General features: G+C 43.8%; 1 protein-coding gene across 4 annotated transcripts; it reads right to left on the bottom strand.

Annotated features, from left to right (window-relative positions):
- Positions 1 to 566: 566 nt before the first annotated feature.
- LOC133653213 (dysbindin-like) lies at positions 567 to 23,688 on the bottom strand. 4 transcript variants are annotated; one of them, XM_062052278.1, is made up of 5 exons: positions 23,610 to 23,688; positions 20,148 to 20,400; positions 8,220 to 8,369; positions 7,061 to 7,198; positions 567 to 1,211 (listed from the first exon to the last, which is right to left on the bottom strand). In XM_062052278.1, exons 2-5 carry the CDS (start codon positions 20,212 to 20,214, stop codon positions 829 to 831), a joined length of 738 nt encoding a protein of 245 aa, XP_061908262.1. In that variant the 5' UTR covers positions 20,215 to 20,400; positions 23,610 to 23,688; the 3' UTR covers positions 567 to 828. The 4 variants fall into 4 exon arrangements, with proteins under 4 accessions (XP_061908262.1, XP_061908263.1, XP_061908261.1 ...); XM_062052279.1 differs by lacking the exon at positions 23,610 to 23,688 and having other exon boundaries at positions 567 to 977; positions 1,020 to 1,211; positions 20,148 to 20,425; XM_062052277.1 differs by lacking the exon at positions 23,610 to 23,688 and having other exon boundaries at positions 20,148 to 20,425.
- Between the last annotated feature and the right edge of the window lie 1,967 nt (positions 23,689 to 25,655).

Consider the following 25,655-nt stretch of genomic DNA (forward strand, 5'->3'; position numbering starts at 1 on the left):
AAGGACAAACAAGAGCAGATATATTCATGCACACTAACATTCAAAGGACAAACAAGAGCAGATATATTCATGCACACTAACATTCAAAGGACAAACAAGAGCAGATATATTCATGCACACTAACATTCAAAGGACAAACAAGAGCAGATATATTCATGCACACTAACATTCAAAGGACAAACAAGAGCAGGTATATTCATGCACACTAACATTCAAAGGACAAACAAGAGCAGGTATATTCATGCACACTAACATTCAAAGGACAAACAAGAGCAGATATATTCATGCACACTAACATTCAAAGGACAAACAAGAGCAGATATATTCATGCACACTAACATTCAAAGGACAAACAAGAGCAGATATATTCATGCACACTAACATTCAAAGGACAAACAAGAGCAGATATATTCATGCACACTAACATTCAAAGGACAAACAAGAGCAGGTATATTCATGCACACTAACATTCAAAGGACACACAAGAGCAGATATATTCATGCACACTAACATTCAAAGGACAAACAAGAGCAGATATATTCATGCACACTAACATTCAAAGGACAAACAAGAGCAGATATATTCATGCACACTAACATTCAAAGGACAAACAAGAGCAGATATATTCATGCACACTAACATTCAAAGGACAAACAAGAGCAGATATATTCATGCACACTAACATTCAAAGGACAAACAAGAGCAGATATATTCATGCACACTAACATTCAAAGGACAAACAAGAGCAGGTGGACCATGCTGGGGTTTCTCTGAAGATGAAGAGAGGCAGTAAGAGGAAGATGTTGGACCTTTATTCACCCTGTCTGCTTATCTTTCCTTCAGTCTTTGTGAAGGTTTAGTACCAGGGCCTCTTTGCTCCTCTTCTTCATCCTCTGTTTCTTCATCCCTAGGCTGAGCAACAGAGGTCAGCAGTTGGGTGTCGGCATGAACTTCCTCGTCATCTGACTGGATTACGGGTGTGTCGGCATGAACTTCCTCGTCATCTGACTGGATCACAGGTGTGTCGGCATGAACTTCCTCGTCATCTGACTGGATCACGGGTGTGTCGGCTCCGTCCCCACTTGTATCGCTGGAGCCCGATGACGTTGACGACAAACGAGATTTGGACCCGTTGAGGACTTCATTTTGCCGTAGCAAAGGTGGACACACCCGGTAGACAACCTCAGCTTCTTCATCGTCGTCCTCCACCTCTGTAAAGAGAAGCTGCTCAAAAGGTGTGTTCTGTCTGGTTTAGTTTTCTTTGGGTACAGTCGCTGTCATTATTCAGTGGCTGAAATGAGCTGAGATGATAGCAAAAACACAAAGGTGTCAGTTTAACAGTTTTTAAGTCTGCATGTAAAACTCTTTTGTCAGGACTGCGTAATTACATAATTCAACCTTCTTCAAAATGTTATGTCTGATTATTCTCACAGACGCAAACATTTTCTCAAGTATGCACAGCTTCTTTCACACAGAAGTGTACAATATATATATATATATATATATATATATATATATATATATATATATATATATATATATATATATATCAGTCCTTTATTTGTCTGTGCCTTTCATACAGAACTCAGCCAATTTCGTACGACACAAAATGCTCTAATCAGATAGTAAGTACTGTCTCGTATTGTATATAAGACTGTAGTTTTTAATTGTTCTACAGCTTTCTTTATCACTTCTCAAACATATTTAGTGGTACTATTTAACTTGCAAATCACCCGATCTCTGTCCCACCACCCTTTCCTCAGCTAGCTAGCTGCTAAGCTGGCGCGGAGAAAGGCAGCGCCGGTCAGAAGGTAAGTAGGAAGCTACTCCCGCAGACCGCGACCACTTCCCTGAGGACAGCAGGAACTTCACTCGGTGACAGAAAACACTGTGAGTAATGGCTTCCTGCGCGTCTTGCACCATACTCACGGAGAGGTTGGCTCTGCTAGAGGGCCGTGTCCGCCAGTTAGAGCAGAGTAATGTCGTAACTTTAGATGCTGCGGACACATCTGCTAGCGTTAGCTGTAGCGAGCTAACTAGCCCAGCTTGTAGCAGTCCTAAGCGGCCTACAAGCTACGGTGTACCGGTTGAGACGCATAATAGATTTAGCTCTTTAGCTAGTCCTACACCCCAGTCTACCGGGCACCACACCTTAGTCATAGGGGACTCCATCACCCGAAACATAAAGCTTAGCAAACCAGCCACAGTAAAGTGTATCAGAGCACCTGACATTGAAGCTAATCTTAGGGAGCTAACTCGCAACAGGCCTAGTAAACACGTACGACAGGCTAATCGCACCACTAATTATGCGAATATAGTTGTACACGTTGGCTCCAATGACACTAGAATGAGACAGTCAGAGATTACAAAGAGAAACATAGCCAGGACTTGTGATCTCGCCAGAAAGATGTCCAGGCATCGAGTAATTGTCTCTGGCCCCCTGCCTGCGAGAGGCAATGATGAGAGATATAGCAGATTAGTCTCGCTTAACAAGTGGCTGCCTAGCTTCTGTAGGCAACAGGGACTAACGTTTATTGATAACTGGCCCTCTTTCTGGGGCAAACCAGGCTTGCTGATGAGAGACGGCCTTCACCCTAACCAGGAAGGCGCCATCATCCTGTCTAGAAACATAGACTACTATTTAAGTCTCACTTGACTGACTACACTAGAGCAAGCCCGGTCACAGGCAATTACAATGTCTGTTAGTCCGGGTGAGGAGTCAGTTAAACTAGAACTAGTCAGCGCCAGGCTGGATAATCCATGTACGCATAGCAATTCTCTTAGAATAATACACAATTCACATAATGTTTTTTCTGTTGTGTCTGTGTCAGAGGTGGACATGCATTCTACTGAGGTGGCAAATTATGATATGTCCAGTCTATTGCAGCACCAAGCAAACAATCGGAAATTTCCCGTCATATCAATTCCTAGATATGGTCGAAACTATTTAAAGTGCACTACGCATAATAAACGCAACATTGTTAATATTGCCACTACAGATAATCTTAACAAAAACTCGTCAAAACAGCCCAATACCTATAATATGGGCTTTTTAAACATAAGATCATTGTCTCCCAAGGCGTTATTAGTTAATGAGGTCATTAGAGACAACAATCTTAACGTCATTGGTTTTAGCGAAACCTGGCTCAAACCAGACAAATTTTTTGCGCTCAATGAGTCATCTCCTCCTAACTATACGAATGCGCATGTTGCCCGTCCTCTTAAAAGGGGAGGGGGTGTCGCACTAATACACAATGAAAATTTCAACCTTACCCCTAACCTAAGTAATAAATATAAATCGTTTGAGGTGCTTACTATGAGGTCTGTCACACTGCTACCTCTCGACCTGGCTGTTATCTACCGCCCCCCTGGGCCCTATTCGGACTTTATCAGTGAATTCTCAGAGTTCGTTGCTGATCTAGTGACGCACGCCGACAATATAATCATAATGGGGGACTTTAATATCCATATGAATACCCCATCGGGCCCTCAGTGCGTGGCGCTCCAAACCATAATTGATAGCTGTGGTCTTACACAAATAATACATGAACCCACGCATCGCAAGGGTAATACAATAGATCTAGTGCTTGTCAGGGGTGTCACCACTTCCAAAGTTATGATACTTCCATATACTAAAGTAATGTCCGATCATTACCTTATAAAATTTGAAGTTTTGACTCATTGTCAACAAGCTAATAATAATAATAACTGCTATAGCGGCCGCAACATTAATGCTACCACAACGATGACTCTTGCTGACCTACCGGTAATGGCACCATTCCCAAATTATGTCGGCTCTATTGATAACCTCACTAACAACTTTGACGATGCCTTGCGCGAAATTATTGATAGTATAGCACCGCTAAAGCAAAAAAGGGCCCCTAAAAGGCGCACCCCATGGTTTACAGAAGAAATTAGAGCTCATAAATTATCATGTAGAAAACTGGAACGCAAATGGCGCGCGACTAAACTTGAGGTTTTCCATCAAGCATGGAGTGATAGTTTAATAACTTATAAACGCATGCTTACCTTAGCTAAAGCTAAATACTACTCAAATCTCATCCGCCTCAACAAAAATGATCCTAAATTTCTGTTTAGTACAGTAGCATCGCTAACCCAACAAGGGACTTCTCCCAGTAGCTCCACCCACTCAGCAGATGATTTTATGAATTTCTTTAATAAGAAAATTGAAGTCACTAGAAAAGAGATTAAAGACAATGCATCCCAGCCACAACTGGGTTCTATTAACACAGATACGACTGTATATACGACGGATACTGCCCTCCAAAATAGTCTCTCTATTTTTGATGAAATAACATTAGAGGAATTATTACAGCGTGTAAGTGGGATAAAACAAACAACATGTTTACTTGACCCACTTCCTGGGAAACTTATCAAGGAACTGTTTGTATTATTAGGTCCATCAGTGTTAAATATTATAAACTTATCACTTTCCTCTGGCACTGTTCCCCTAGCATTCAAAAAAGCGGTTATTCATCCTCTACTCAAAAGACCTAACCTCGATCCTGACCTCATGGTAAACTACCGACCGGTCTCCCACCTTCCGTTTATTTCCAAAATTCTCCAAAAAATTGTTCACAGCAGCTAAATGAACACTTAGTGACTAACAATATCTGTGAACCTTTTCAATCCGGTTTCAGGGCAAATCACTCTACGGAGACAGCCCTCGCAAAAATGACTAATGATCTATTGCTAACGATGGATTCTGATGCGTCATCTATGTTGCTGCTTCTTGATCTTAGCGCCGCTTTCGATACTGTTGATCATAATATTTTATTAGAGCGTATCAAAACACGTATTGGTATGTCAGACTTAGCCTTGTCTTGGTTTAACTCTTATCTTACTGACAGGATGCAGTGCGTCTCCCATAACAATGTGACCTCGGACTATGTCAAGGTAACGTGCGGAGTTCCCCAGGGTTCGGTTCTTGGCCCTGCACTCTTTAGTATTTACATGCTGCCGCTGGGTGACATCATACGCAAGTACGGTGTTAGCTTTCACTGTTATGCTGATGACACCCAACTCTACATGCCCCTAAAGCTGACCAACACGCCGGATTGTAGTCAGCTGGAGGCGTGTCTTAATGAAATTAAACAATGGATGTCCGCTAACTTTTTGCAACTCAACGCTAAGAAAACGGAAATGCTGATTATCGGTCCTGCTAGACACCGACATCTATTTAATAATACCACCTTAACATTTGACAACCAAACAATTACACAAGGCGACTCGGTAAAGAATCTGGGTATTATCTTCCACCCAACTCTCTCGTTTGAGTCACACATTAAGAGTGTTACTAAAACGGCCTTCTTTCATCTCCGTAATATCGCTAAAATTCGTTCCATCTTGTCCACTAGCGACGCTGAGATCATTATTCATGCGTTCGTTACGTCTCGTCTCGATTACTGTAACATATTATTTTCTGGCCTCCCTATGTCTAGCATTAAAAGATTACAGTTGGTACAAAATGCGGCTGCTAGACTTTTGACAAAAACAAGAAAGTTTGATCATATTACGCCTATACTGTATATACCTTTATATACATATATATATATATATACCTATACTGGCTCACCTGCACTGGCTTCCTGTGCACTTAAGATGCGACTTTAAGGTTTTACTACTTACGTATAAAATACTACACGGTTTAGCTCCAGCCTATCTCGCCGATTGTATTGTACCATATGTCCCGACAAGAAATCTGCGTTCAAAGAACTCCGGCTTATTAGTGATTCCCAGAGCCAAAAAAAAGTCTGCGGGCTATAGAGCGTTTTCTATTCGGGCTCCAGTACTCTGGAATGCCCTCCCGGGAAAAGTTAGAGATGCTACCTCAGTAGAAGCATTTAAGTCCCATCTTAAAACTCATTTGTATAATCTAGCCTTTAAATAGACCCCCTTTTTAGACCAGTTGATCTGCCGTTTCTTTTCTTCTCTCCTCTTCTCCCCTGTCCCTTGCGAGGGGGAGTTGCATAGGTTCGGTGGCCATGGATGAAGTGCTGGCTGTCCAGAGTCGGGACCCCGGGTGGACCACTAGCCTGTGCATTGGTTGGGGACATCTCTGCGCTGCTGACCCATCTCCGCTCGGGATGGTTTCCTGTTGGCCCCGCTGTGGACTGGACTCTCGCTGATGTGTTGGATCCACTGTGGACTGGACTTTCACAATGTTATGTCAGACCCACTCGACATCCATTACTTTCGGTCTCCCCTAGAGGGGGGGGGGGGGGTTACCCACATATACGGTCCTCTCCAAGGTTTCTCATAGTCATTCACCGACATCCCACTGGGGTGAGTTTTTCCTTGCCCGTATGTGGGCTCTGTACCGAGAATGTCGTTGTGGCTTGTACAGCCCTTTGAGACACTTGTGATTTAGGGCTAATAAATAAACATTGATTGATTGAGTTCTTCCCCAGAAACAAGGACTAAAACAATGGTTGTTTCACATTGCATGTATGCACACACAAGTTGGTGGTCTTGAAGGGGTCACTCACTTTCTGCCCTTTGTCAATATTTGGACAGCTACACATGCATCATTATGAGAACAGAAAGCTTCGTAGATCTTTGTAAATCTGCATTAGTTCTTTGTATTTTCTGCATCCCACAAAAACAGGGTGATGGGTCAAATGCAGAGGTTAATTTCACCACACCTGGTGTGTGTCTGACAATCATTGGTACTTTAACTTTAGGTACGGTCAGCGGCCAAGTCTGTTTTGCAGTAAAAAATAGTTTTGGGACAGCAGCAATTATTTTGAACTCAACAGGGTATACGTAAAGTTTGGGTTTTGAAATTGTACACACTGGTGCCAGCGTTCTGTTATTCCTTATTTACCACAGAAGCAGTTAAATTGCAGCCTTCGACTTCAGTCTTAATGTAACCCATCCAACCATTTTCTACCGCTTGTCCATTTTGGGATCGCGGGGGGCTGAAGCCTATCCCAGCTGCACTCAGGCACAAGGCAGGGTACACCCTGGATAAGTGGCTACCTGATCGCAGCTGAATGTACTCAGTTCTACATTTAGGAAAATAAAAGCAAACACAAACCAGCAAGCGCTCCCTCGTCTGCTCCTGAGCCTGAGTTGAGGAACACATCCAGGACCTCTTGGTCAGAAACATCCATCAGGTCCATTTGCTCCAGCACATCCACGTTCACCTCCATAGATGAGATACTTCCCATGGGGGCTGCACACACAAATAGTGTTATGTTGTGACCTGCCATTCCATGTTTGACTTTCTATCTTGATTTTACGCTATTTAGCGTTTATTTCCGTTTCAGCGCTCCCTCCTTCCTGTTTTGCCTCCTTTTTGATATGAGCACTGATTGTACACACCTGCCTCTGATTAGCGATCAGGAGACTCGCTGATTACTAATCAGAAGGGTATGTAATCCAACCTCACTTACATCTTCATAGTCACATGTACAATGTATGCTTAGCAAAATGTAGTCTCTGGATTAGATCCATACTCTGGAGGAGCAGTGGACAGTCATAGTTTAGCACTCAGGACTGTATTTTCGCTGGATTGGTTCGGCCACCAGTTGGTGAGGCAACCTAAAGGGCAATGTGCCCAAGGACACAACCGCAGTGACCAGGAAGGCGGAAGCTGCAATCGGATCAGGTACCGTGAAGTTTCTTAGCGACTCCTTATAAGGTGGGGCCGGATCATTTATTGTTTCCTTGCCTTACACATGTCAGTGCTGCGTCCAGGCTTCATAGCATTCCCAGCTAGCTGCAATTCCCTGTTGGACTATTATTCATTAATTACTCTTTTTCCTGCACACCCTCTTCTGTCTCGGCTTCTTAGGGTTACACCCAGGGCCGCATTAATTTAGTGGGGGTCGAGGGGGTTTTGGCCCAGACGTAGTTTTCTGGACTTCACACAAATTGCGCCCTGCTCGGAGTAGTAGGACAAAAACAAGGTACTCAGCCATAAAAAGCGGGGGCCCATGGGCTTCAGCCCAGGTAAGCCTGTGCTTTAAGGCGGCCCTGGTTACACCTCCGGCAGTGATGTGTAATCGTAACAATATGTGGCTTATTTTAAAAAGACCCAAAATGTTGGCAGGAAATTGTTCTCTTAAAAGCGTTGCTGTGGACAAGAGATATAAAACTATGTACAGCACATCAGTTGCTTCTAATATGGTAAATCTTATTCAAACTCAAGTCTAGTCTCTAAAGGCAAAGTCGGAGTTGCAGTTGTCACTCACGTTTTCTGCTGTCTATCTGCAGGTGAGCTGAAGGAAGGTAGTTGTTCACATCCTGATGGTAGACTTCTTCAAAAAAGAGTTGTCTGTCCTTCAGCTTCAGATGCTGTGCTGAATCGTTGTCCAACAGTCTTTGGGACTTGTCTGTCTCAGCTAAACAACAGAAACCAGAAACTCTGTTCTTCAAATTCCCCTGGAGTTGTGTTCCTAAATACATAGCTGCTATGGAGCTGCAGTGAAAGCACATACAAATCATGCAACACATTTGGACTGCCAGAATCTTGAATGAAGCTGCAAGAACAGTCCCATGATGCAGTGTGTATATTTCACAGGGTTTCTGCCCCTTCAAAGGTACTCTGCAAGCCTTCTGCTTAACAGCACAGACGTTTGACTAAGGTTCTGGTCCTTATCTCTGTTTCACATTTATTGAATGCGTGTGTGGGTTCTCTGCTGCCATTGTCAACAAAGTAACAACAAAATATGTCAGCTCCAGTAATGACTCAATTGTTCAAGCATTTAATGTTTTCTGTCTCTTTTTGTATCAGCCCTGTGATTGACAGGTAGCGCTTACCCAACGACTCCCAAGCTTCCTTGTGACTTTCAACTTATTGACATTGGAAGAACGGATAGGCTCTCTGTATCATACTGACCCCTAGTGGTAATTGTCAAAGGTGTCCCTGAGTAGCTTCAGCGCCGTGTAGTCCATCATCACAAAGCCTCTTTTACTAAATGGTAACATTTTCCCTAAAAGCGTATTTCAACCAAAACAAACATGCACACAATGTTGCTATCCACAAGTTCACATACACTTAATGAAATAAAACCATTTTATTAATCTGCATCTTGCATTTCTTTCTTCTTTCTCACATTATGAACTGTAAACATGAATGCTGTGAAATGATACTTAATATTGTATATTTAGCTGAAAAACACACTTTTCTACATTTGTCAAACAAAATTCACCTATTCGTCATGAAAATAGGCTAATCAACAACATTTCAGCAACTTTAATTTCCAGGATCCTCTAGTTCCTGGAAATAAAGGTTCCTATTAACTTGTGTTTCCACCACATTTCAGGTAGTTTATACAAATCAGACAAATGGATGAAAGGTACAGTATATTGTCACACTGATGCCATGCAAATAAACACGTTATTAGATATTGCTTTTACTAAATGCTAAATGGGTTATACTTGTACAGCGTGTGTCTACCTTCAAGGTACTCAAAGCGCTTTGACACTATTTCCACAGGCGGTTGCAAGTGCGCTAAATTCACTGGCGAATCTTCTTAGTGCTGCTGGTCAGGAATATTACGGACAGCTGACCAGCTGACAAACTGACCAGTGAACAAAAAAACGGTGACATAACAGTGTTGACATTTTTGTACATAACCGTTTTCAATAGAGTTGAATATATATTTTTCCTTTAGACATGGGATTTGACTTTAATTGTACCAATGTTGGTGTTGCTACAAGGACTTTGAAGGTATGGTTGCTATGGAGTTTTGTTTTGGAACATTCTGTTCTGGAACAGTAAACTTTAAGCTGGTTTTTCTCAAAACGGACCCTCAAACTTGGTCGACTTCAATCGGATGTAACTCGGTCATTTTCTGTCCGATTCCAACAAACCATATATAATTTTGAAGGTCTTTAGATAGAGAATGTGTAAATAACAATAACTCCGTTTTTAAAATGTCCTCATTGTGACTCATTTTGCCAGCACAGGTCACATGTTGTGTATGTAAACGCACCGATGGAGGACTGGGAAAAGAAACATATACTGTAAATGCAATATTGCAATTTGTAAATCTGACAAATAACTGTTTTTGTTGGGTGCATCCCTATTTTGATTTGCTCTTTTAAAGGTCGGACTATTAGAATATGGATTTTGTTTTTTGAGAAATGTTTCATGTTTTGAAATCAATTAAATACTTTTACATTTGTAGTTGTGCTTGTTCTACAATTTTCCATCTTGACTTTTATTGACATCATGATGTACTGTATTATGCAGATTGATTTTTCATTATATTTATTATATATTCCTATCATTGCTCTACCATAAAACGTGTCATGAACCCACATGGCTGCAGTAGTTGTGACCCCAAGATGCAGGAAACAGGAGGTTGACGAGCAGTAGTGATGGGTCCGGCAACACCGATGCATCGGCGCATGCGTCGAGCTCATAGAGCGATACCCTGTGTCGGTGCGCGTATCGCTTTTAGAAAGTCACGTGACCGAACACGAGCTGTTTTGGTCACGTGACCGCTCATGAGCTGTTCTGGTCACGTGACCGCTCATGAACTGTATCGCACTGATGCCTGCGCGTCAAACTGTTTATTAGGAAGCGGCGCAATGCGTGTTGTTGACGAACACCGTTAGGGCCGCTTGTTGTCACTGTCACTCAAAGTTGCATTTCAAAATTACACAGAATAAATGTGTTTATTTTGTTTAGAATTCAGATGGGTTTGATTTGGTGCGCGGCACATATTGGCTGTGCGGCGCACGGTGTGCGCGGAGGACGCTTGAGCACTGCGCAATTGCGCAGGCGCGCACCTTGGAGGGAATGTTGGTCACAGGGCACAGAGGAGGCGTCAGTGCGATACAGTTCGCGTATCGGTCACGTGACCAAAGCAGCTCATGATCGGTCACGTGACTTTCTAAAAGCGGTACGCGCACCGACACAGGGTTTCGCTCTATGAGCTCGACGCATGCGCCTATGCATCTGTGTTGCAGGACCCATCACTACTGTTACTAGAGAAGGTACAGGAATGACGGCGTGGCGAAGTTGGTAGCGTGGCCGTGCCAGCAATCGGTTACTGGGGTTCAATCCCCACCTTCTACCATCCTAGTCATGATACATGTTCACATTATTTGACTGTATCTAAAAAGATAAAAATATATATTTTATTTAAATGAAGATATTGAATAATCCTAAATGAAATACAATGACTTGGTTTATATTATTGTATATACTAGGTCATAAAATCAGTGTCAGTTGAGTCGGTCCATAGGTTGCCTGTAGGGATTTTTAATGTCCAGCAGATGTCAGTATTTAGTGACACAGTATCGACACAGTATCAATACAGTTTTGCAATGTGTCGAAACGCTTCATGAGGCCTCATCAACCCATCACTAACGAGCAGGTAAGAGTTTGTATTATACTTAAACAAGGAGGACGCAGTCGTGCGTGTAACGGTTCTCAACATAATCACAATCCTCGAGCACTGAGCAGGCGAGGCAGACTTAAATAGCAGCCTGATTGGCAACTGCAACCAGGTGTGCCGGGCTGCCAATCGAGGCCAGGTGAGGCGAACGAGCACTCAGGGAGACATGCAGGAAATGGAAATCAAATATGAGCGCTGACAGGAAATAAACACAACACAAGGAAACACAAACAGAAGTGAAGTGACAGATCTTCACAAAATGATTTTGTCAAACAAAACACTGCAAAAAAAATGTTATTAAAAGTTGAAAGAATACAACTATAATCATAATTGGCCCTCCTTCTGCGGCAAACCGGGCCTGTTGAGGATGCAACAAAATCAAAAATACTACTTAGACAAATGTTGCATGTATGAGATGATCAACTGTGGGGAAGATTCCATGACACTTGTGATCTGTGACAAGGACAACTACAACTTCCCAGAAAGCCACACTGACTCACAATAACCTCGGGCTTGCTCTTATATAATGCTGATCAAGTCTGTCACTCTTACAGCCAATTGCAGGGCAGACCTTTGCTTGGCAGCCTCCACAGAAATATCATTTCTTTGCCTCACATTGTGCAACACAAGCTGTGCAATGATGTCACTACAATGGAAATGTGCACATTTACATTGTAAACGTAAATCAATCAATCAATCAATCAATGTTTATTTATATAGCCCTAAATCACAAGTGTCTCAAAGGGCTGCACAAGCCACAACGACATCCTCGGTACAGAGCCCACATACGGGCAAGGAAAACTCACCCCAGTGGGACGTCAATGTGAATGACTGAGAAACCTTGGAGAGGACCGCATATGTGGGTAACCCCACCCCTAAATGATGTCACTACCATTGTAAATGTAAATGATGTCACTACAATGAAAATGTGCACATTTAAATTGTAAATGTAAATGATGTCACTACCATTGTAAATGTAAATGATGTCACTACAATGAAAATGTGCACATTTAAATTGTAAATGTAAATGATGTCACTACCATTGTAAATGTAAATGATGTCACTACAATATACACGTGGACATTTACATTGTAATTGTAAATGTCACTACAATGAAAATGTGCACATTCACATTGTAAATGATGTGACTACAATGTAAAAGTGCACATTTACATTTCACTACAATGTAAATGTGCACATTTACATTGTAAATGTAAATGATGTCAGTACAATTGAAACATACACATTTCCATTTACAATGTAAATGACGTCACTACAATTGAAACATGCACATTTCCATTGTAAATGTAAGTGATGTCACTACAATATAAATGTGCACACTTACATTGTAGTGACATCATTTACATTGACATTGACATTTACATCGTAAATGTATATGACACCACTACAATGTAAATGTGTACATTTACATTGTAGTGACATCATTTACATTGACATTTACACTGTAAATGTATATGATGCCACTACAATGTAAATGTGCACATTACATTTACATTGTAAATGTAAATGTAAATGATGTCACTACAATGTAAATGTACACATATACATTGTAAATGTAAATGATGTCACTACAACGTAAACATGCACATTTACATTGTAGTGACATCATTGCACAGCTAGGTGTCAGTGATGAGAAGTCAATGCTACAATGGTGTGCAAGACTCAGATGATCCACATTCAGAATAATACAACATTTCAATGCCACATCAAGATATTGTTTATGTCTATTCAAGCATGTATTATAATTATGCTGTCAGCAGTTTGTAATGCAGAGGAACTCAAGATGTCAACCTCTTGCATTAAGGATGATGTTTGACTCCAGGGGCCTCACCCACCGTTTCATAAGTGTGTCTGTGCATTACGGTGCTTCTCCCTTAGGTGTAGTGGTTTCTCCCTGCTGTCTCTGACTACACTCTCTGGGATGAAAACCTTCAGCATCATGTGTCGTTTTAACGCTGCAGTCATTTATCAAGAGACGGGAACCACGCTGGAAGCCGAGAACAAATGTTGCCATTGAAGTAAAGAGTCACATGGTATGGCTTTCAAACCCCTTGTGACGAGGGGAAATAAATCCCATGATCACCTTAGTGTCTTCACAGAAAAGTGTGTATTTGAGAGAGAAAGTAAAAGTACTTGCACTGCATGAGTAGTCATCATCTATCATCCTGCCTTAACAACCTGCAGCTTCTATTTCTCCCTTGGGGTCTGGTGATGGTGCAGTGGAAGGTCTCATCATCTTTAGCTAGTACTGATATTAGCCAATCACTGGCCTCTGTTGGCCACAGCAGTCCATCAGGCCTAAATCATTTATGTGTGACATCACTACACCACAGCCACCTTGGACCCCACACTCCTAGGAGCTGGAAACACACTATCCACCAAAGACCCCACACTCCTAGTAGCTGGAAACACACTATCCACCTTAGACCCCACACTCCTAGTAGCTGGAAACACACTATCCACCAAAGACCCCACACTCCTAGTAGCTGGAAACACACTATCCACCAAAGACCCCACACTCCTAGTAGCTGGAAACACACTATCCACCTTAGACCCCACACTCCTAGTAGCTGGAAACACACTATCCACCTTAGACCCCACACTCCTAGTAGCTGGAAACACACTATCCACCTTAGACCCCACACTCCTAGTAGCTGGAAACACACTATCCACATTAGACCCCACACTCCCAGAAGCTGGAAACACACTATCCACCTTAGACCCCACACTCCTAGTAGCTGGAAACACACTATCCACATTAGACCCCACACTCCTAGTAGCTGGAAACACACTATCCACCTTAGACCCCACACTCCTACTGGCTGGAAACACACTATCCACATTAGACCCCACACTCCTAGTAGCTGGAAACACACTATCCACCTTAGACCCCACACTCCTACTGGCTGGAAACACACTATCCACCAAAGACCCACACTCCTAGGAGCTGGAAACACACTATCCACCTTAGACCCCACACTCCTAGTAGCTGGAAACACACTATCCACCAAAGACCCCACACTCCTAGTAGCTAGAAACACACTATCCACCTTAGACCCCACACTCCTACTGGCTGGAAACACACTATCCACATTATACCCCACACTCCTAGTAGCTGGAAACACACTATCCACCTTAGACCCCACACTCCTAGTAGCTGGAAACACACTATCCACCTTAGACCCCACACTCCTAGTAGCTGGAAACACACTATCCACCTTAGACCCCACACTCCTAGGAGCTAGAAACACACTATCCACATTAGACCCCACACTCCTAGTAGCTGGAAACACACTATCCACCTTAGACCCCACACTCCTAGTAGCTGGAAACACACTATCCACCTTAGACCCCACACTCCTAGTAGCTGGAAACACACTATCCACCTTAGACCCCACACTCCTAGTTGCTGGAAACACACTATTCACCAAAGACCCCACACTCCTAGTAGCTGGAAACACACTATCCACCAAAGACCCCACACTCCTAGTAGCTGGAAACACACTATCCACCTTAGACCCCACACTCCTAGTAGCTGGAAACACACTATCCACCTTAGACCCCACACTCCTAGTAGCTGGAAACACACTATCCACATTAGACCCCACACTCCCAGAAGCTGGAAACACACTATCCACCTTAGACCCCACACTCCTAGTAGCTGGAAACACACTATCCACATTAGACCCCACACTCCTAGTAGCTGGAAACACACTATCCACCAAAGACCCCACACTCCTAGTAGCTGGAAACACACTATCCACCAAAGACCCCACACCCCTAGTAGCTGGAAACACACTATCCACCTTAGACCCCACACTCCTAGTAGCTGGAAACACACTATCCACCTTAGACCCCACACTCCTAGTAGCTGGAAACACACTATCCACCTTAGACCCCACACTCCTAGTAGCTGGAAACACACTATCCACCTTATACCCCACACTCCTAGTAGCTGGAAACACACTATCCACCAAAGACCCCACACTCCTAGTAGCTGGAAACACACTATCCACCAAAGACCCCACACTCCTAGTAGATGGAAACACACTATCCACCTTAGACCCCACACTCCCAGAAGCTGGAAACACACTATCCACCAAAGACCCCACACTCCTAGTAGATGGAAACACACTATCCACCTTAGACCCCACACTCCTAGTAGCTGGAAACACACTATTCACCAAAGACCCCACACTCCTAGTAGCTGGAAACACACTATTCACCAAAGACCCCACACTCCTAGTAGCTGGAAACACACTATTCACCAAAGACCCCACACTCCTAGTAGCTGGAAACACACTATCCACCAAAGACCCCACACTCCTAGTAGTTGGAAACACACTATCCACCTTAGACCCCACACTCCTAGTAGCTGGAAACACACTATTCACCAAAGACCCCACACTCCTAGTAGCTGGAAACACACTATCCACCTTAGACCCCACACTCCCAGAAGCTGGAAACACACTATCCACCTTAGACCCCACACTCCTAGTAGCTGGAAACACACTATCCACATTAGACCCCACACTCCTAGTAGCTGGAAACACACTATCCACCTTAGACCCCACACTCCTACTGGCTGGAAACACACTATCCACATTAGACCCCACACTCCTAGTAGCTGGAAACACACTATCCACCTTAGACCCCACACTCCTACTGGCTGGAAACACACTATCCACCAAAGACCCACACTCCTAGGAGCTGGAAACACACTATCCACCTTAGACCCCACACTCCTAGTAGCTGGAAACACACTATCCACCAAAGACCCCACACTCCTAGTAGCTAGAAACACACTATCCACCTTAGACCCCACACTCCTACTGGCTGGAAACACACTATCCACATTATACCCCACACTCCTAGTAGCTGGAAACACACTATCCACCTTAGACCCCACACTCCTAGTAGCTGGAAACACACTATCCACCTTAGACCCCACACTCCTAGTAGCTGGAAACACACTATCCACCTTAGACCCCACACTCCTAGGAGCTAGAAACACACTATCCACATTAGACCCCACACTCCTAGTAGCTGGAAACACACTATCCACCTTAGACCCCACACTCCTAGTAGCTGGAAACACACTATCCACCTTAGACCCCACACTCCTAGTAGCTGGAAACACACTATCCACCTTAGACCCCACACTCCTAGTTGCTGGAAACACACTATTCACCAAAGACCCCACACTCCTAGTAGCTGGAAACACACTATCCACCAAAGACCCCACACTCCTAGTAGCTGGAAACACACTATCCACCTTAGACCCCACACTCCTAGTAGCTGGAAACACACTATCCACCTTAGACCCCACACTCCTAGTAGCTGGAAACACACTATCCACATTAGACCCCACACTCCCAGAAGCTGGAAACACACTATCCACCTTAGACCCCACACTCCTAGTAGCTGGAAACACACTATCCACATTAGACCCCACACTCCTAGTAGCTGGAAACACACTATCCACCAAAGACCCCACACTCCTAGTAGCTGGAAACACACTATCCACCAAAGACCCCACACCCCTAGTAGCTGGAAACACACTATCCACCTTAGACCCCACACTCCTAGTAGCTGGAAACACACTATCCACCTTAGACCCCACACTCCTAGTAGCTGGAAACACACTATCCACCTTAGACCCCACACTCCTAGTAGCTGGAAACACACTATCCACCTTATACCCCACACTCCTAGTAGCTGGAAACACACTATCCACCAAAGACCCCACACTCCTAGTAGCTGGAAACACACTATCCACCAAAGACCCCACACTCCTAGTAGATGGAAACACACTATCCACCTTAGACCCCACACTCCCAGAAGCTGGAAACACACTATCCACCAAAGACCCCACACTCCTAGTAGATGGAAACACACTATCCACCTTAGACCCCACACTCCTAGTAGCTGGAAACACACTATTCACCAAAGACCCCACACTCCTAGTAGCTGGAAACACACTATTCACCAAAGACCCCACACTCCTAGTAGCTGGAAACACACTATTCACCAAAGACCCCACACTCCTAGTAGCTGGAAACACACTATCCACCAAAGACCCCACACTCCTAGTAGTTGGAAACACACTATCCACCTTAGACCCCACACTCCTAGTAGCTGGAAACACACTATTCACCAAAGACCCCACACTCCTAGTAGCTGGAAACACACTATCCACCAAAGACCCCACACTCCTAGTAGATGGAAACACACTATCCACCTTAGACCCCACACTCCTAGTAGCTGGAAACACACTATCCACCTTAGACCCCACACTCCTAGTAGTTGGAAACACACTATCCACCTTAGACCCCACACTCCTAGTAGCTAGAAACACACTATCCACCAAAGACCCCACACTCCTAGTAGCTGTAAACACACTATCCACCTTAGACCCCACACTCCCAGAAGCTGGAAACACACTATCCACCTTAGACCCCACACTCCTAGTAGCTAGAAACACTATCGACCAAAGAACCCACACTCCTAGTAGCTGGAAACACACTATCCACCTTAGACCCCACACTCCTAGTAGTTGGAAACACACTATCCACCTTAGACCCCACACTCCTAGTAGCTAGAAACACACTATCCACCAAAGACCCCACACTCCTAGTAGCTGTAAACACACTATCCACCTTAGACCCCACACTCCCAGAAGCTGGAAACACACTATCCACCTTAGACCCCACACTCCTAGTAGCTAGAAACACTATCGACCAAAGAACCCACACTCCTAGTAGCTGGAAACACACTATCCACCTTAGACCCCACACTCCTAGTAGTTGGAAACACACTATCCACCTTAGACCCCACACTCCTAGTAGCTAGAAACACACTATCCACCAAAGACCCCACACTCCTAGTAGCTGTAAACACACTATCCACCTTAGACCCCACACTCCCAGAAGCTGGAAACACACTATCCACCTTAGACCCCACACTCCTAGTAGCTAGAAACACTATCGACCAAAGAACCCACACTCTTAGTAGCTGGAAACACAGACCCACTGTCTATAAGAGTCCCCACATGAAGCACAGCTATCAGACATCCGTCACAGCAATCATCGACAGGGATATAATGATATCAAAACACCACAGTACAGTATCGTCACGTATTAAGGTCACAAAGTGGTGTTATTGTGGCAAAGCCAGAAAAATACAAGAATAAAGGCTTGGTAAAAATGCCTTATTGTGTAAAATGAAGTTTAAGATAAACACACTGACTGTAATTGTACACAAACATAATATTCTAATCATACTTCTCATTTGATACGGTCACTTGTCTCGATCCCAAGAACACCACCAGCTCTGATCTCCAACCTTGTCTGATCACTATTCCCAGGACATCCATATTACCAAAGCCATTAGAGCTCTTCACTAGGTCTAAATGCACGATGACCTCCGGTGTTCCCCACTGACACCCACTCCCACTCCCCTCTGTCTCCACCCAGCTCACATGGAGTATTCCAGCATTAGCATGGCTAGCTTTCTTCCACCTAAAGACATGCACCAGAAGATTGACCTCCATAAGCCCCTCCCACCTCCAATGACTTTTACCTGGGGATAGGCCCCTCCCACTTTCAAATACTTTTACCTGGGGATAGGCCACTCCCCCCTCCAAAGACTTTTACCTGGGGATAGGCCCCTCCCACTTTCAAATACTTTTACCTGGGGATAGGCCACTCCCCCCTCCAAAGACTTTTAACTGGGGATAGGCTCCTCCCCCCTCCAAAGACATGCACCTGATAGGCACTCAATGGTCCCTAATGTGTGAATGTTGTCTGTCTGTCGGTGTTGGCCCTGTCATGACGTGGTCACTTGTCCAGGGTGTACCTGCCTTTCGCCCGAGTGTAGCTGGGATAGGCTCCAGAGCCCGCAGAGAGACAAGTGGTAGGAAATGGATGGATAGTTCTTACAAAAGGGCAATGCTTTAGTTGACAGGAGAACACCTGTGAGGTGTTCACTCAGAAAGCAAGACAATGGTCCGACCTTGCAGCCAGACTCCAGGACGTAGTTGCACTTAACTGTTGCTCTTGAGCAAGGCATACGGATTTGACATTGTCTGTTTATTCGACATTCATGTAGTTATTTTTAGAAAGTCACACAAGATGAACAACAAATGTGAAATTGGGGGAATATGATGTAATTATGTATTGATCACAATGTGTCAATCAATGAAATTTGATTGATAAAGTGCTTGTCACACATACAAGAAATGCATCACAAAGTGCTTTACAGACTTAAAACAATACACAGATGACCGCACATGCATATGCACACATTTGAACAAATGGCTGAGTACAAAATATAAATATAAGTATAAATATAAAAATATAAGAAAACAAGTTAGTAAATAAATAAATATACAGTAAATGTGTAACAAATAAATAGAACTAAATAAAATATTGCACAGCAAATAATATAAAAAGTAAAGTAAAATGAATAGAATAAAGTTAATCAATATGAAGTAAAAGCCAAATCAAAAAGATGTGTCTCTCGCAGAGTGAGTAGTCTTTGATAGATATTGTTTGTATTTGTGGTTTAATATTTGTAATACATTAAGCACAAAAACAAGGAGAGTTATTTGTTCCCTGATCAATTTGAATTCAAAAGTCTAGGAATTATTGCACATAATATTGCACATTGCATTTGTGAACTTATAGTAAGCCATCTGTTTAGGAACAGAGTATTAAGCAGACAGAAAACATGTTATGAGTTACTCACATGCCAGACGTTTGTTGTGGTTGCTCGAGCCTTTTGATGACATGATGAAGTAATGCAACACAGTCATGGAGTCATTGCATCTCCACCATCCAGCACCTTGTCTTTGTGCTCCTCACTCTGGCCGGTCCTTCTAGGTTTCTCTGTCACGGTTTCACACTTGCATTGGCACTGCCTCCCTCTCTCTCTTGCTCGCCCTCTCTCCAGCACACACATGAAGTCCGAGCTTGCTCAGGCAGACTAACTCAGTAAGAGCCTAGAGGGGTGAGAGATTGTAACATGGTGGCCTGGACCAACTGCTGACACCAGGAGGGGCTCTAGGATCAGGAGAATGTTTAGATTGTAACATGGTGGCCTGGACCAACTGCTGACACCAGGAGGGGCTCTAGGATCAGGATAATGTTTAGATTGTAACATGGTGGCCTGAACCAACTGCTGACACCAGGAGGGGCTCCAGGATTAGGAGAATGTTTAGGAACAAACCAGGATTACACTCCTATTGTTCATATGAATACATTCCCCGTGTTATAGGATGGAACATTTACTGTCGTGAACACTTACTGAACTGTGATAGGAATTAAGCAAAAGTGTTCAAATATATTCATAAACCTATAAAATAAATATTTGCTGCATTGTTAAACTCCTAAATGTAACAAGATCCTACAAGAGAGGCATGAAATGTTTTTTAAGGAGATGGTACTGGTGGTAAACAATGCAACCAAGAAGCGTGTCGTTTGGTAAAACCACCAAGCATCGAAGGATGAGGTGCTCATGTTCTTCTAGTGCAGAAACAGTTTGTCATCTCTCACAAATCCATTAGGCTTTTTCTAGGTTAAATACAACATTTTAAATGTGCTTTAAAGGCCTACTGAAATGAATTGTTTTTATTTAAACGGGGATAGCAGATCCATTCTATGTGTCATACTTGATCATTTCGCGATATTGCCATATTTTTGCTGAAAGGATTTAGTAGAGAACATTGACGATAAAGTTCGCAACTTTTGGTCTCTGATAAAAAAGCCTTGCCTGTACAGGAAGTAGCGTGACGTCACAGGTTGAAAGGCTCCTCACAATTCCCCGTTGTTTACACCAGCAGCGAGAGCGATTCGGACCGAGAAAGCGACGATTACCCCATTAATTTGAGCCAGGATGAAAGATTTGTGGATGAGGAACGTGAGACTGAAGGACTAGAGTGCAGTGCAGGACGCATCTTTTTTCACTCTGACCGTAACTTAGGTACAAGCTGGCTCATTGGATTCCACACTTTCTCCTTTTTCTATTGTGGATCACGGATTTGTATTTTAAACCACCTGGGATACTATATCCTCTTGAAAATGAGAGTCGAGAACGCCAAATGGACATTCACAGTGACTTTTATCTCCACGACAATACATCGGCGAAGCACTTTAGCTACGGAGCTAACGTGATAGCATCGGGCTTAACTGCAGATAGAAACAAAATAAATAAACCCCTGACTGGAAGGATAAACAGAAGATCAACAATACTATTAAACCATGGACATGTAACTACACGGTTAATGCTTTCCAGCCTGGTGAAGCTTAACAATGCTGTTGCTAACGACGCCATTGAAGCTAACTTAGCAACGGGACCTCACAGAGCTATGCTAAAAACATTAGCTATCCACCTACGCCAGCCAGCCCTCATCTGCTCATCAACACCCGTGCTCACCTGCGTTCCAGCGATCAACGGAGCGACGAAGGACTTCACCCGATCGTCAATGCGGTCGGCGGCTAGCGTCGGATAGCGCGTCTGCTATCCAAGTCCAAGTCCTCCTGGTTGTGTTGCTACAGCCAGCCGCTAATACAGCGATCCCACCTACAACTTTCTTCTTTGCAGTCTCCATTGTTCATTAAACAAATTGACTGCGTGGTCGCTAGAAGTGGCTTTCAGTAGGCCTTTAAGCAAGTGTTCATGATTATAACAATAGAAGACCTTAAATCTAAAAATAAAGGTTTAACATGCATTTTCAGACATGTTAACAAGTTCCAGTAATGGTTCATCATGTGGTTCCATTTGCAACATACTTGAGAAGGAGTAGGAAAAATCAAAGCTTGGATTTAATCCTACCACTGCTCCATGGCTTTTAATGATAGTTGATCATGTTTAAATGATGTTCACTTCCTGGGTGAAAGAAAGGAAGAAGAAGAATACATTGCAAAAAGTAATACACAGAAAACAAGCACATGGAGACTAAATATACGTCACGTACTGGTCTGAAAAGGGTGGCCTAATTGTACACTTCTAATTGATCCTGGTGATTGGTGATAGTCAATGAATGTTATGTACTAATTCATATTGTAGACTATGTCATAAGATGTTATTGTTGACTGAACATCCTTTGAAGAGAAGAATGGTCAAAGCATCTACCAGCAGTGTTAGAATAGAGATACCCACAGAGGGTTCCTGCGCCACGTCGTAGTTCACTAACTGACCTACTTTCAATGTACCGTTGAGTACATCTGAGCGCTCATTCACTTACTTACCTACTCCAATGTACCGTTGAGTACATTTAAGTACTCATTCACTTACTGACCTACTTTCAATGTACCGTTGAGTACATCTGAGCGCTCATTCACTTACTGACTTACTTCAATGTACCGTTGAGTACATTTGAGTACTCATTCACTTACTGACCTACTTTCAATGTACTGTTGAGTACATTTGAGTACTCATTCACTTACTGGCCTACTTTCAATGTACCGTTGAGTACATTTGAGTACTCATTAACTTACTGACCTACTTTCAATGTACCGTTGAGTACATTTGAGTACTCATTCACTTACTGACCTACTTTCAATGTACCGTTGAGTACATTTGAGTACTCATTAACTTACTGACCTACTTTCAATGTACCATTGAGTACATTTGAGTACTCATTCACTTACTGACCTACTTCAATGTACCGTTGAGTACATTTGAGTACTCATTCACTTACTGGCCTACTTTCAATGTACCGTTGACTACATTTGAGTACTCATTCAAATGATGTAGCTTTTAGAGGTTATGAACTGTTTGAAGAGTGTAGGAAGTGTTTATATGTGTGTGTGGAAGCTGTGGACGAGTTGCGTGTGGAGGGTTTATAAAGACATTAAATGGATAAAATTTTCACAATAACCAAGAAGTTAACCTATAGGAAATTCAACTACCACGGCGTAGTCTCCTGTATAACTCAAGTGGAAATCGCTGAACAGTTTAAATGAGTAAAAACAATCCATTAAATGCTAACAGTAGGTGACTCTGACACAGTTTGTTTTATATGTTTGTATGTATATGAATATAAATGTTTGTATGCATGATGTATGTAAAATGTATGTATGTGTGATGTAAATATAAATGTATGTGTGTATGATGTAAATATAAATGTATATGTGTATGATGTAAATATAAATGTCCTGGGTATGACGTTAAACTACAACCGCAGGCTGTAGAAAGGTAGCACCTTACCTCAGCAAGAGTCCTCTAGCTAAGGAAATATCCCTACTGATCGTCCTGGTCCTCCTGCATGCCTGTATGGCACTTCCTGTGGTGCCTAGCCTAGCCAGCACACTGGGATAGAAGACTGATTCTCGGCTGACTGCGCGGAAGAAACCCTCAGAGGTTCAACGGGCTGAATGGCGACACCAGCAGGCTCTGTGGAGCGCTACGGGCTGGATGTGTTATGCTATAATGTGTCCAGGCCATCCACTGCACCTGGATCCATCTCCAGCCGTCTCGACTGTGTCTTGCCACTGGATACAGGTGGACTCGGGCGAGAGAGTGAGGTCGGCGCTGCGCAACCCACCCTCACTTAAATCCAATGCACCGCGCAAGTCATGACTTCACACACACACAACCCCCACAATCTCCCCCACCCTCACCCAAGTCCTGCGGCGTCGGGCACGTGGCCAAGTGGCAGGTGTGGACTTCACTGGAAGCCATAGTCACAAACTCGCACGCAGGCGGCTCGAGCCATAGGGTAGCTGTCCAATGACTGAGGCAGCACTGGACTTCGGCAGCCCCCCGAGCGACTAGGCAGCCCTCTTTAGGAATGCACTGCCTACCGCCTGGCATGAGGAACGGGCTAGAAAAGGTGCCCCAAAAATTGCCAGCCTCACCTCTTCCTGGCCAGCTAGCCGCAGCTGGCAGGAGTCCCATTACCAGCGGTAAGAAACAAGGAAAAAAGAAAAAGGTGACACCGATCACCCTTGGCGCATGGAATGTGCGCACACTTCTTGATAGGGCTGGTGACCTATCAAGACCTGAGAGGAGAACTGCCCTGATCGCCAGAGAGCTGGACCGGTACGGCATCCAGATCGCTGCTATCTGCGAGACACGTCTAGCTGGACGGGGTACCGTTGACAGAGACTGGTGCTGGCTATACGTTCTTCTGGATAGGCCGCACTGAAGCAGAGCGGCGTGAGGCAGGAGTTTGCTTTGCCATTAAATCCAACTTGGTCAGTAAGCTGGCTGCACTTCCCAAAGGTGTCAGTGACCGCTTGATGACGCTGCGCCTGCCTCTTCCAGGAAAACACTCTGCCACACTCATCAGTGCCTATGCACCCACGATGACGAACACAGACGATGTGAAGGAGAGGTTCTATGAAGACCTGAACGCTACCATCGCGGCAGTGCCCAGGGCAGACAAGCTCATCATCCTCGGTGACTTCAATGCCAGGGTCGGCACTGATCACAAGTCACGGGAAGGAGTACTCGGCAAACATGGCATGGGCAGCTGTAACAGCAATGGCACCCTTCTGCTGGAGACCTGTGCGGCACATGAGCTCTTGATCACCAACTCAGTTTTCAGCCTCCCAAAGCGCAACAGGACCTCATGGATGCATCCCCGCTCAAGACACTGGCACCTACTGGACTATGTCATCGTGAAGCAAAGGGACAGACAGGATGTCAGGGTTACAAAGGCGGTGTGCGGTGCAGAGTGCTGGACTGACCATAGGCTCCTTGTGTCTAAGCTGAACATCAAGATCCATCCTCCCAGAAGGCCTCAAGGTTCCAAATTTCCGAAGCGTTTGAATGTTTCCAGGCTCACCAATCCCAAGATTATTTCAGAGATGAAATAGTCTTGTGATTTTTCCCACACAAACATATATATATATACAGTATATATATATATATATATATATATATATATATATATATATATATATATATATATATATATATATATATATATATATATATATATATATATATATATATATATATATATATATGCGTGGCGAAGTTGGTAGAGTGGCCGTGCCAGCAATCGGAGTGTTGCTGGTTCATCAGCAGCAGCCGTTGTCAGTCCACTGCTGGACGAAAGCCTCAGCATGTTTCTGCCATAGTGAACGATCTCTCTTGGCGTACTCTTCATGCTGGTTATTAGCCTACACCTTCCACGCTGGCTTGGTGCGGGTTGGAAGGGGTATTTTATATCAGAGATCCTTCTCTTAGACTAATTGCCTTACTGGGCTGTTGAACTTAGTCTGTCCTGTTGGTTGTCCGCGCCCC

The sequence above is a fragment of the Entelurus aequoreus genome, linkage group LG07 (assembly GCF_033978785.1).
Source record: "Entelurus aequoreus isolate RoL-2023_Sb linkage group LG07, RoL_Eaeq_v1.1, whole genome shotgun sequence".
NCBI classification, from domain to species: domain Eukaryota; kingdom Metazoa; phylum Chordata; class Actinopteri; order Syngnathiformes; family Syngnathidae; genus Entelurus; species Entelurus aequoreus.